The sequence below is a fragment of the Mastigoproctus giganteus genome, chromosome 8 (genome assembly GCF_048544385.1).
Source record: "Mastigoproctus giganteus isolate SK-2022 chromosome 8, ASM4854438v1, whole genome shotgun sequence".
Taxonomy (NCBI): Eukaryota; Metazoa; Arthropoda; class Arachnida; order Uropygi; family Thelyphonidae; genus Mastigoproctus; species Mastigoproctus giganteus.
In genome coordinates, this window is record NC_143582.1 from 211,583,715 (window position 1) to 211,598,234 (window position 14,520).

Here is a 14,520-nt window from a genome sequence, read left to right on the forward strand (position 1 = left end):
CGTTAGGGGGGCATAGACTCAAACTGAGGAGAGACAGTTGTAGAATAGATGTGCGGAAATTTGTCTTTAGCCAGTGGGTAATTGATTGCTGGAACAGACTTCCATGTCTTTTTGTGGAAGTTGATAGCTTAAATAAATTTAAGGCTGAGCTGGATAAGCATTTGGAGTGAATAGATGAGTGAAATGAGAGGGGTTCTTTTTTTCGGCTGATGCTGCATAAGCTTGCTTTCTTGCATCATATGCCTCTGCTAATGCTAAATACAACAGGAACGCATACCATAAAAAGTAGAAAAATGTATGTCTCGAAATATTGTTAGTTTAAAAGATGAAAGCCTCCAAAATTGCCAAAAGGGCTGTTTTAGGGGATGATATCTTTAAAAATAACAATAAAATCCCAATCATCCCTTTATCCACAAATCTCATACCCAATCATCCCTTTATCCACAGCAGCAACTTTCCCAAATGCCAAACTGCTCCAATTTGTAGAGTAATCTTTTATGTACGACATCAAAAGCTTTCCTACAATCTAAGTATATGATATCAAAATTATTTTTTTCATCCAGTTCCTTTGTTATTTCTTCCCAGCATCCGATCAAATTGGTCACACAAGACCTCCCCTTAACAAACCCATGCTGTGACTGAAGTATAACACTCCTGTCTAAAGGTTCCTGCATTACTTCTTTAACCATTTCCTCCTCTATACCTTGGAACAGAAGTTAAGCTAACAAGTCCGTAATTACTCGTGTCACCTTCTAATCTCCCTTTTTGAACTGGGGATACATTTTCACATATCTAGTCCACAGAAACCTCCCCTGAATCCAAGGATGATCTCGTAATTATGGCTAAGGGTTTGCTTACCTCCTTTGTTACCTCCCTTAATATGATTAGTTAGGTCCCATCCACACCAGATTCCTTTTTTTTTGTTTAACTTCAACAATTTCTCTTCCACTTTCCTCTCAGTTATCACAAGATTATTCAGCTCACTGTTAGAGTTTGATAAAATTCTGGCATCACAGTCTCTAAAGAATTTCTCACGTGTGAATGTAGATGCAAAACACCTTTCAGCCTGCGTCAGCAACCTGAGCAGGTTCATCAACAGTTAAACCATCGATATCAAGTGTCCCAATGTCTTTCAACCCCTCCTTCCTTCTACTGTTAATATAAACAAAGAAGGCTTTGCTGTTTTTCTTGGCTTCCTTCGCCAGAGATGTCTTGTAATCTGTCTTGGAAGACTGCTTTATATCTACCACAGGCTTCTCTATCACTAGATAGTTTATATACATCCCACACATTTTTCTTCTTTGCCATGTGTCTCAACAATTCATCTGACATCCATTTTGATCTAAGCCTAGAAGAGTATTTCTTAGTATGAAAAAACTAGTAGCTTCTACGATTATTTCCCTGAATGCTTCCCATTTAGAATTTGTTGTTAGTAACATTATTAGTCAGTCCCTCTATATAGAATTTAAAAACTCTGAAACTACTGTAATCACCTTAGGAAAGCAAAGACCCTTCCCTTTACTCTTGATGGTAGTTACACCTTTAAGTAAATCCTACATCAATACAATGTGTTTGCTACTGCCTAGTGGTTCTTTTATCTGCAGATTGTTAATGCATAAAGAATCACTGCTAATAATCAGATCAAAAGTATTGCTCTCTCTTTTTGCCTCTCTAATATTACTCGGTACAAAACAGTCATTTAATAAATCCACAGAAGTTTTGCTAGTGTGTTAGTGACCAACCCACAAGTTCCAGTCAATATCTGGAAAGTTAAAATCCCCCATTATAAGACATTTTGATTTACTGGCCAACTATATTTCTCTGTACAGCTGTTTGTTGCACTCATTACAGCTGTTTGGACTCTAACATACTCCTACTCTCATTTTTGTTTTCTCAGTGTTTATGTCATACAAACCTGGCTCAACATTGCATTGGCTACTCATGTCAACTGGATGCACTGCCTTAGATCTAATATACTTCTTAACTAAGAGCATAACCTCCTCTCCTCTGTATCCATTGTACTCCCCATATTCAAATTCTACATCCCTTACATCCGAGTGACAGATATAAGGTATGCACTAAGCTGAGAAACATTCTATCCCATGACCCTTGCACAAACTCTCCAGGGTAGATATATCCCCAATAAGTGACATGTGAGATGGTGCAGTAAATAAAGTAGATATAGTTAAGTTTAAAGGGGCAAAAGCCTCAAGCTGTGAAAGCTATATAAAGTCATTGTAAATCAAGCATAGCTTCCTTCTGTATATAACTATGAGCAAAGTGGGTTTGCTACTTAGTGCATCGATCTCAAACTGTGGTGGCCCTTCACCATGAGTTGCCTTGGTACTGCTCCAATAGAAACGTATATTGTTTTTTATTTAAAGTGTATGCCACTACCAAGAACCAGGTTTTGACTCTGACTGCAGCTTCATCAGTGGGCAGGCTGGCATCATGAATAAGATCAATGAATTAAGTAGCAAACCCAGTTTGCTCATAGTTATGTACAGAAAAAGGCTCTATACAACGAAATTATACAACTTTCATAGCTTGAAGATTTTGCCCTAGACTTAATTAACTAATCAGACTAAAATATTTCCACACAGAGAAGATTATAAAATCAAAGAAACCTATCAAAGAAAAGCATCTAACATGGTATGGACATGTAAAACGGATGCAAGAAAACAGATATCCAAAGGCTATCCTGGAATGGATACCTCCTGGAAGAAGGAGAAGAGGAAGACCTAGGAGGACATGGATGGATGGATGGAGTACAGGAGTGCATGACAGCCCGAGGCTTAACTGACCAAGACACCCTGAACCGCACTTTATGGCGGGAAAAAATTCCTAACAAGAAATAACTTGTAGGCTGAAGAAACCCATTGTAAATGGAAACACTCCTCTTGAAGAAGAAGATTATAAGAAAATTATGCGATAAATTATATTAATATAATTAATTTAAGTGTAACCCCTGGCACTGCTGCTCTGAAGGGTATACTATATATTACTTTTGTGTACAATAAATATGCTAAATATTATGAAATATTTCTGAAATTTCATTTACAAAATGAAATGACATTTATATACTCCTCAAATGTGCTATTACTGTTAGGTTTACCTCTCTCTCCAAGCTTCCATGATTTGCTATTTAAATCTTCAAGTATTACTGTTTTTTCTAAGATATTAACTCTTGTATTATTTTTCTTTTTTTTGCATCTTCAGCTGGGCCATATATGCATGAATTTCATATCTCAGCTTTCATTTTTAAATCCCCCAGTTAAACTTTCTTCCAAACTATTTCATGAAGCTAGTGATGGGCATAATCAACTATGGTATTTGCATAATCGATTATGGATTTTTAATAATTGAATGTAAAAGTATGATTGTAAATGTCGCTGATGTGTGTGGGGGTTAGCCTTTGTATAAGGCAATGCAGAACTTACACTTCAGATTTGATAACTTTAGTTCCATTCACTGGCATTTCTTTTTTCTCAGCTTTTTTTTCTTTAATTTCTGAAAATTTTAATAATGGAAATAATCGATTATGGCAATTATTCATTATTGGAATCATTAGATTATACAGCAAGTTACTCCTAAAGTTATTTTAAAGGATAAAACATTACAGTAATTTAAAAAAACGATGACATCGTCATATAAGTGAATTTGTACACCTCGACCAACAGTTTTTCTAAGTCCAATAAAAATGACATTTTATAATATCGGCAATGTTTATGTTCTGACCACTGATGCACAGTTCGTGCTGATTTTCACGCTCATTTAAACGATACAAAAATGAGTACTCACCAGATCACCTCCTCCCATTATTCAACGACACAAAAATATTCTTGGATTAGTAAATTTTGTTTTCTATTTTAAAAATCCGTGAAATGAAAACACAAACGACATTGTTCCATTCCTCGTAACGATACTAATCATGCCAAGAACAAAGCCCAAACTGGCTATAAAATAGCAATTTTTGTTTTACAGTGCAGCAAATATACAAAATGGAAAAAATGAGAGATAAAAAATATTAGCATTAATAGTGGCAAAGGTGCAAGAAAGCAAGCTTACACAGCATTGGCAAAAAAAAAAAAAAGAAAAATTGACAGAGAAAGTTAATAATAAAACAGACTATAACTCGGATTAGCCTTTGTACGCGGAATGATATACAGCACCCTAGCAGTTCTAGATGTTAATGATTACTTCTGCGCATGATAGAAAAGGCCTGCGCTCGAATTCCATCTCAACATGAAGAAATTTCATTGAATTTAACCGCAAGATGGAAGAGTTGGTCGTTGTCTAGTGAGGGTTACAGGTCGTTGTCTAGCGAGGGTTAATCTCTGTGGAAAAGTCTAGTAAAAAACTCCTACCAAAGAGACAAAACTCGGGTAGGAAGTTTTCTCTGTTTCTTCTTATCTAAAAGAGTAGCATGGAAACAGTGCTAACTCTTAGCATTATCAATAGCAAAGGATGGCTCTCGTGGATACCACAGTTGATATAAACACCTTTCTCCTTGTATCGGGTGGAAAAGACCTGAGTTCGAATCCTGTCAATGATGCGAGAAATTTTTATGGGTCTTTTTCACAATGTGGCTGGTTTGGTCGGTTTTAGGTGATCATTTTTTCTTTCAGAAACTGTGGTTTTTTTGTCCAGCAAACAGAAAATTTATCACACGCAATTTACAGACATAGTATATACAGCGCAATAGGGCCTAAGTTGCCATACGACTTAAATCCCACAACAACCAACCAACAGAGGGTATTGGATATGTTCTGCATTCACTGAACAAAATATTAGAAACCATTTTCAATGACGTCAACAAATAATTGAATATGCGGTACGCAAATGTAAGTTGTCACACAGTATGAACACAAGTTAAGTTCCTTGGTATAATATAAATAAATGGTATAAAGCTAAATAATGTACTTTCCTGAGACATCTTAGTAAGTTCGGTCATGGAGAGACATTAAATCTGTCCGATTTTCAGAAATCAGTTATTATTGGAGCAGGTTTATCAGGAATAACAAGAAAAAAAAACAGAGGAAATAACTTGTGTATCTAAAGCAACACCAGTTGCTTTTGATACACCAGTCATTCCCTCAAGAAGCCTATCTGATGTGTCATGCCCAAAACTAAAGGAGATGAGATTCTATCATGCTTCAGGATATGTTCTAATTGCTTCAGTTTTTATCTTGTCACTTGTGCTGCATGGTCTTGCCCTACTCCTGTGGTAGCCTTACTGGGGACAGCGCCACTTGCTCCACTGTCTTTCTCGGGAGACCGTCTCCAACTTTTCGAGCCGACCCCTTTGCCTAAAGCCTGTACGAGAGTGACTTTATCCTGCGCCACACTAGATGCAGTATGAATCTGCGACATCATCCGTCTATGGAGGTGGACCTGTTCAGCTTCGGCTTATGTTCCGGGGTTTCTTTATTTAGTTCTCGCGAGTGTCACCAGATGGCGCCACTATTTGCCTCAGCCCTCCTTCAGGTTGTCTCAGACATTCGAGGTCCTTGAGGTTGTCTCAGACATTCTCTCAGATATGCCAGACAAGCTGTTCTTGCTACCTGGGAGTCTAAAACGCTGATGGAACTGATATTTGGGTGACACTCAAGTCAAGTGGACCCAATTTAGGCGAAGTCCGGACGGTCTATGACAGCCAAATCCTCTGCTTGCACCTTCACGACGGTGGGACTGTTAGTAATCCTGGGTATAACCTTCATGCACAAGTACATGGTGGTCACACCAGGTGGTCACACCTGGGTGGGTGACCACCCAGGTGTGAACCAACGTAAGCAAGGGTCTAGGTGTGGCGCCCACACCACATGGAGGAACGCCGCCCCTCTATGTTACCAGGCAGTACTAGGTGGTAGATGACTCTCATCAACCGGTGAAATACCACCACTTTGCTTATTGGAGGCTTGAAGTGGTGGAACCCATGTTTAGTCTCTAGAGCTAAGTTCTGGTCAACCCTTCCCTATCTCTTCCATCATGCAGTATGATTGATGATTTTTTAGGTTATGATGAATGTCGTGGCGAGATCCAATATTTCTTACATTTCGAGGGTACAGCTCTAAAACGGTGTTCGCAGGCCGGCCGCTAGATAGTACACCGGACCAAACTTATTGGTAACTCTCTAGGAGGCTTCCGGATCAGCTAGTGTATAATCTTGCTACCTCTACTCTGCCAGATAGTGACTGGAGGGAGTCCGAGTAGTGTGTATGCGGGGAGCATTGTCGAGGCCACGTTATGTCAAGGATCTGGGTATATTCTTACCACGTGTACGCCATATCCAAACATTTCATTACTTCATACAGCATGTCCCACACACTTTTTCTTACTATTGAATATACCATGAATTGTCAAAATAATAGAGCAAGCTTATCTGCGAAAAGATCTAAACCTCCCAAGGACTTCCTAATTCATTTCACAAATATACGTGGTCTCAATTCCAATCTCAACGATGTCCATTTCCACTTGCAGTCTTCCAAACCCCATGTACTTTTTCTGACTGAATCTCAGTTATCAGTTGATTCAACTACTGCTCATCTCAGATGTCCAAATTATTTGCTGTATGATTCCTTTCGCCTCAAAGGTGGTACTTGTGCATACGTCCGTTCTGATATTCCCTGTCAGAGACTTAGCAATTTGGAATCTCCTCTCTTTCATCTTCTCTGGCTTAAAATCTCTCTACCTCATTGTGTAAAATTCATCTGTTGTCTCTACCGTTCTCCCAACTCCACTAATCACTTGGAGCTCTTTGACTTCCTCTCTTTGCAACTTGACTTTCTCCACTCCAACTTTCCTAACAGTGAGGTAATTTTCCTTGGTAATTTTAACCTTCACAACTCCAGCTGGCTTCAGTTTTCTAGTCACACCGACCCAGCAGGTCGAGATGCTGAGGCTTTTGCAATTACTAATGACCTAGCACAGATTGTTCATTTACCTATAAGAATACCGGACAATCCTAATCATACAGCCAATACGCTTGATCTTTTTCTCACAAACAACCCTTCTAAGTACAAGGTTGAAGTGAGAGGTCCTTTAGGCACTTCAGATCACAACTTGGTGATTGTCTCTTCTCCAATGGAACCTTTATCTCATGGCTATTCTCAACCTCGTATTGTTTGGCATTACAAGAATGCAAAATGGGATGACCTGCGAGACTTCTTTTCTTCTTTTCCTTGGTCTGATTACTGTTTCAAAACTTCTGATGTCAACGTTTGCTCAGATCGTGTCAGTGAAATTATTCTTGCAGGAATGGAATCCTTTATCCCACACTCCACTTTAAAATCTCGTCCTTTATCTAGACCTTGGTTTTCCAATAAATGTGCTAAGGCTGTCCAAGAGAAGAATGTTGCATATCGTAATTGGCTTCTTGCTAATTCCACAGTTTCATTTTCTGCCTACACCAAAGCTCGCAACAATTGTAAAGCAGTTATTAATCAGTCCAAACTAGAGTTTGAACAGGCTAAGAGTAGAAAACTTGCTTCTTGCCCTAATGGTAGCCGAGCATTCTGGTCTCTTGCCAAAGCTATTGGCCGCAACTTTTGCCCATCTCTGCTCCCACCTCTGTCCAAACCAGATGGTTCTGTTGTCACTTCAGCCAAGGATAAAGCTGACCGCTGACCTGCTAGCATCCCATTTTTCTTGCAACTCATGTATTAATGATCTTGGTAAAACACCTCCCACCATTCCTAACACGCTCCATTCAATGCCTCCTGTGGTCTTCCGTCAAAAGGATATCAGAAGGATTTTGATGAATCTTGATGCTAAGAAAGCTCCAGGCCCTGATGGTATTTCTCCAGTTGTTCTCAAAACCTGTGCTCCTGAACTTACTCCTATTCTTTGCCGCCTTTTTTCACTTTCTTATTCCAAAGGTGTTTTTCCTTCTGCTTGGAAATTTGCTCATATCCAGCCAGTTCCTAAAAAGGGTGACAAATCCCTCCCATCCAATTATCGTCCCATTGCAATTACTTCTACTCTTTCTAAAGTAATGGAGAAATCAATTAACCGCCAACTCTTAAACTACCTAGAAACCTTCCATCTGATCAACGATCGCCAGTATGGATTCCATCAGTGTCGATCCACTGGTGATATTCTGGCTTATGTTACCCATTTATGGACTAATTCAATGGAAAGGTTCGGTGAAACACAAGTAGTTGCTCTTGACATCTCAAAGACTTTCGATCGTGTTTGGCATAAAGGTCTTCTAAACAAGCTTCCATCTTATGGTTTGCCAACTGTTTTTAGTAATTGGTTATCCAGTTTTCTCTCTGATCGCTCACTGAGGGTAATGGTAGATGGCTCTCTGTCTTCTAACTTCTCCACTAATGCCGGTTTCCCCCAAAGGTTCAGTTCTTTCCCCCACTCTTTTCCTCTTGTATATCAATGACCTTCTTCCATTGACTGGAAATCCTATCCATAGTTTTGCCGATGATAGCACATTGCATTCAACTTTCCATTTTGAGAAACCTTGTCCAGCTGAATCAGCTTCAAGTTCTCGAAAATCTGCTGCCAATTCCTTAAATGCCGATCTTCAGGTAATTCTCCAGTGGGGCAAAGACAACTTAGTTGATTTCAACCCTTCTAAAACTCAGTCTTGTCTTATATCTCGCAAAAAGGATTTTTCTGCTCCTATGCTTATCTTTAGTGACACTCCGATTTCTAGGCAAAATGATATATCTCTTTTGGGGATTACCCTGACTTCTAATCTCTCTTGGCACAAGCACATTACAAATATTGCTTCCTCTGCATCTAAAAAACTTGGTTTTCTCTTTCGCTCTCGGCGTTACTTTTCTTCCAAACAGCTGCTCACTCTGTATAAATCGCAAATCCGCCCTGCCATGGAATATTGTTCCCACATCTGGGGTGGTGCCCCCAAAACCTCTCTCAGGCTTCTTGATTCCATTCAGAAGAGGGCAGTTAGGTTAATTAATGATTCATCTCTAACAGAGTCTCTCCACTCGCTTTCTCATAGACGCACTGTTTCTGCTGCATGCCTCATCTACAGATACTTCCATGGGCACTGTTCTTCTGAATTGGCTTCTATAATTCCTGCTCTCTCTTTCAAAACAGTCCAAACACGTGCTGCCACCAGCCAACATCCATTTACTGTCCAACTTCAAACCCACAGAACCAACTTTTCATCTTCCTCATTTATTCATTCAACTGCCGTTTTCTGGAACAACCTTCCTTCATACGTATTTCCTGAAAATTACAATCTACAGAAGTTCAAGTCCAATATCAACAAATATCTTCTTTCGTCTTCTCAACCTCCAACCCAAGCACGGTACTAAGTACTATAGGTTCTAATACCTCTCGTGTTTGGGGTTCTCATAAAAAAAAAAAAAAAAGACGTCACACCGACCTTGAGGAAGGTAAGTCCAATGTGGTAACTTTCGCAATGTTTTTTTTTTTTTTTATCATTTAATATTATTATTATATCGGTCTCCCAGCGTAATAGAGTGAGAGACCGATATTGGTGGAAGCCGCCTTTGCTTCCACCAATGCGAGATTCGAACCCGTGTCCATCAGGCTGGTAGTCCAGTGTCTTAACCTTTGGGCCATCGTGCCCTTTAACATTATTATTATTATATTGCTGCTCTTATATTATTTCTCCCTGATTAGAGGTTCCACCTCGTGACGGGTATTGTTACCAAGTACACAAGGTGGTTATTATTATTATTATTATTATTATTATTATTAGCCATATGGTGCAAGAAAGACTGATGCTTATGCTGCACCAGCCAAAAAAAAATTCCCAAGTTACCCTAAGAGAGAGAAGAATGATTATATCCAGCCCAGCTCAGGACCCTTGGTTTGCCAAGCCCATACTCAACAGAAGCGAGTCCCTGGGGTTGCACCGCAGAAGGCAGAGGGTTGTGATTAATGGATATTCTTCAATTGTTATAACGTCAGGAATGGAATCCCTGAAGAATCATTTCTTGGACCACCGTTGTTTGTCATTTTCATTAATAACATCGACGAAGGGATAGATGAAATAGAATTTCACTTTTCTTCGTATTTCTCTGTGGATCTGGAAGGTTTTGACTGCTTCTGACCACAAAAATCTGATCACTACGTTATCAGATTTTTTTGACCAGATAACTCCCCTCAGCTTTACAAGGGGCTACAGCAGTTTCACCCAATCCTTGGTGTGCTGAGGAATTATCCAGCCACTATACTTACTTCACCCGCTGGAGTGTTTTTTACTTTTTTCCTGAAGCATTGCCGGCCGAAGTTCCCCTTCTTTTTTCATCCCAGGTATTTTCCATTGTTCATTCTTTATACTCGAAGTAGAATCTCCATCCTCACCCAATTTGGACAATTTATTCTTCTCTAAATTCATTTCACCTTATGATAGCTTTAGACTAGTTAATGGGGCATATCGTCTCACTGACCTCCCCAGTTTTTCACTTCTGAATTTCTTCCAATCATTTTGTGTACTTCACTTCTGATAACTGATGTGTCACCTGTCCTCTCACTATCAATATGTAGTTTGCTCTCTCTTCTGTTGCTCTACTTTTATATGGTTGATCTTTATTTATTTATTTCCTTAATATTTCCGAAGTTGGCGTTTATGGGCGAAAAGAAAATGAAAACCGCACCGCAAGGAGCTGTTCCGTGTAGAGATTATAGGGGACACCACAGAGAAGTAAGATAGGGGGTGCTTGTCGTTGCAAAGTAATATTTTGTACGATGGAGATGTACCAGGTGGTTCTTGTTGTAAACAGTTAAAATGTCATTGTCGTAAAACAGTTTTAATAGCTGTGATTTTGAAAAAAAAAAAAAAAAAAATACCCAATAGGCAGTACTGTATTTACATTGTGTTCATGTGAGATATTTCTCCTTTTTTTTTTTTTTTTTTTTTTTACGCCGTAGTTGGTAGTGGTACATAATTTTCTAAATGTTGGGGGAGAATGAATCGGTGTTCCGCTGAGGCTTTAATCGTCCTACATGTTTAATTTTCATTAACTTTCTGTTATTTTTCTTTTACGAAACTTCCGTCTTGTTTTTAGAGGTGGGTAGTTTGAATAAATTCAAGTAAGAACTACACAAACTGTTTAGAGGGGATGCCATTTTGCATCATTTGCCAATACTAATTAATTAATTTTAAAAATTTCTTTGACTAATACCATTTTCTTCATATTGTGTTAACATCCTTCTGTGAATCTGGGAGGATCTGAGCCCTTCAGACCACAAAAATCTGATTGCTAGAGTGATCAAATTTTTGATTAGATAATCACCTCAATCTGGCATGGGGCTACAGCTCAGACCTTCCTCGGTTAAGAGTTAGTTATTGAAACGCCACATTCTTCCTTTACCAGCTGAAGTGCTTTGTAGATTAGAAAGATAGTAATAAAACTAAGCATTTGTAATAACTTCAGCTGATAATTGTAAAAAATATAAATGAGGGATGGGATAAATCACCCCCAAGATAGTTCATCCATAAATGGAAACAGTTATTTAAAATGACCTTCAAAAATGTATGTGTACTTAACTTCCCCCACCCACCAGGGTTTGTATGCCACATATCCTGCTTTAAATCAGACAGTCTGGGATTTTAGGATGGGCTTCAGACATCAGTTGTCTGGCTTTCCAAGTTAATGCAAAATAAATTGAAGCAAACCTGTGTACAGCAATCTTTCCAAATTCAAATAAGTTAGGCTTATTCCAAGTGTGTTCTTTCCATTTGAAGTTTGCCCTCATCCAATTTCTTTTTGAGTACATACCAACTACACTGTCTGTGACACTTACACATACACAGCATAGCCTTCTTTCTTTGAGAACCACAGCAATGGCATACACTGTCATATGTCATTGGAGACTATTGGCGGATATTGTTGGGATAGCAGAGACGTGGTGTCACAAAGATATAAGGAATGCAGAACTGGAATTTGGGGAGTACAATGTGTACAGAAAGGATAGACAGGACAGAAAGGGAGGGGATGTTATGCTGTTAATTAAGAAAAACATAAAATCAAAGGAAGTGCACCCAGTTAATATAGATGAACAGTGCTCTGTTGAGTCAGTTTGGTGCGAGATAAGCACTGCGAAAGGAAAAATAAGGGTAGGAGTGTGTTATAGGCCTAATGACTTGAATGAGTACAATGAACAATTGTACAGAGAAATAGAGTGGGCCAGTAAATCTGAATGTCTTATAATGGGGGATTTTAACTTCCCAGATATTGACTGGAACTTGTGGGTTGGTCACTCACACACCAGTCAGACTTTTGTGGATTTATTGGATGATTGTTTTCTGCAGCAGCATGTTCGAGAGGCAACCAGAGAAAGTAATACTCTTGATCTGGTTATCAGCAGTGATCATTCGTGTATTAAGAATTTGCAGATAAAGGAACCACTAGGTGGCAGTGATCACAGTGTGCTGAAGTGGGATTTACTCAAAGAGGTAACTACCGTCAGGGGTAAAGGAAAGGGTTTTTGCTTCCGTAAAGGGGAGTACAGTGGTCTCAGACAGTTTTTAAGTTCTGTACAGTGGGATCAACTGACGATGTTACCAACAGTAAATTCTAAGTGGGAAGCATTCAAGGAATTAATCGTGGAAGCTACTAGACTTTATATACCGATTAAGAAATATCGTTCAAGGTTTAGGCCTAAATGGTTATCAAATGAACTAATGAGACTCGTGACAGAGAAGAAAAATGCATGGGATGCATATAAATTATCAGGTGACGCAGAAGCCTGTGGCAGATATAAGCTAGTCTGTAATCAGGTCACAAAGGAGGTTCGGCAGGCGAAGGCGGATTACGAGAAATCTTTGGCAAAGGATGCTAAGAAAAACAGCAAGGATTTCTTTACTTATATAAACTCTAAAAGGAAGGGGATGAATATGATTGGTCCACTTGACATCGATGGTTCGACTGTTGATGATCCTGCTCAGATAGCAAACAAACTGAATGAGTATTTTGCATCTACATTCACACGTGAGGAATTATTACAGTTTGAAAATGGAAGAAGGTTATCAAATTGTAGCAGTGTGCTTAATGATTTTGTAATAACTGAGAGCAAAGTGGAGGAGAAATTGTTGAAGTTAAACATAAGAAAGGCACCTGGGGTGGATGGGATCTATCCAGTTATTTTAAAGGAGGCGGCAAAGCAACTAAGCAAACCCTTAGCCATAATTATGAGAGCATCCTTGGACTCAGGGGAGGTTCCCACGGACTGGAGATGTGCAAATGTGTCCCCAATTCACAAAGGTGGATCGAAGGGTGACACGAGTAATTACAGACCAGTTAGTTTAACTTCTGTTCCGGGTAAAATAATGGAGTCACTGGTTAAAGATGCATTGCAGGATCATCTAGACAAGACTGCAGCAATAATTCAAACACAGCATGGGTTTGTTAAGGGAAAGTCTTGTCTGACAAATTTGATTGGTTATTATGATGTGGTCACAAAGGAACTGGATGCGAAAAATAATTTTGATATCATATACTTGGATTTCAGGAAAGCTTTTGACACTGTTGCGCATGGAAGACTACTGTACAAATTGGAGCAGAATGGTATTAAGGGTAAGTTGCTACAATGGATAAAAGGATGGTTAAGTGGGAGAAGACAGAGGGTGGTAATCAATGGGTGTTGCTCTTCATGGACTAATGTTATTAGTGGAGTCCCACAGGGTTCGGTGTTGGGTCCACTGTTGTTTTGTGTATTTATCAATGATATTGATGAAGGTATATCAGGCTTAATGTCGAAGTTTGCAGATGACACAAAGGTTGGCAGGGTTGTTAATGACAGTAATGGCAGTTGAAGAGACTTAAAACAATCAGTGCTGTGCTGTGCTGTGATGCTGATGCAGATCCAATATGAGATCAGTTATTGATTAGATGTGTGCAGGGGGGGCCTTGTATTAAAAGGGCACTGCCTATTAAAAATATAAATGTCTTTAATATATTAATAAAATTTTAAATTTCTCTAAAAAAGGGAACAAAGTTTTATCTCATACATTTGTGTTCATTTAGCAATGAATTTTCAAAGATAATTTGCAAATTCATTGCACTCCATTTGTTGTTGTGAATAGGCTGCTGAATTTACATACTCCATCATGATAGTTGAATAAGTTTTAATGCTTGTGCAAAGAGTTAATAGATTAAACCTGCCTGGAACTACGGTTATGGGAATGTAGTATCCACATAGATAAACTTCTGCCAATTCTATCTCTAAAAACCTCATTTGTGAGTAGATGCAAAATATTTATTCAGTTTATCAGTAGTCTGTACAAGATCATCAACAGTTATATACTGATGTCCAGTGGACCATCCATCCCCTTTTTTTTTGTATTAGCATATGCAAAGAATTTCCATTCTGTTTTGCACTCTTAGCCAAAGAATGTCTAGCTCTCTGAGTAACTTAATTATTCAATAGTTTGTACTTATTATACAACTTTGTATTCCCTAAAATTTATATTCATCCCATGCATTTTTCTGCTTTGCCACTAGGTAGAGCGTAAAAATGCATGGGATGAATATAAATTATCAGTTCATCTGACATCCATTTTGGTCT

General features: G+C 38.8%; 1 protein-coding gene across 1 annotated transcript in view; it reads right to left on the bottom strand.

The window, feature by feature from the left end:
* The window catches only part of Cwc25 (CWC25 spliceosome associated protein homolog), a 65,130-nt gene extending 61,057 nt beyond the window's left edge, over window positions 1-4,073 (bottom strand). The window contains exon 1 of the mRNA XM_090379206.1: window positions 3,802-4,073. Coding sequence (XP_090235332.1) covers window positions 3,802-3,819 — 18 coding nt within the window. The 5' untranslated portion in view covers window positions 3,820-4,073. The remainder of the gene's footprint in view (window positions 1-3,801) is intronic.
* Window positions 4,074-14,520: the final 10,447 nt, after the last annotated feature.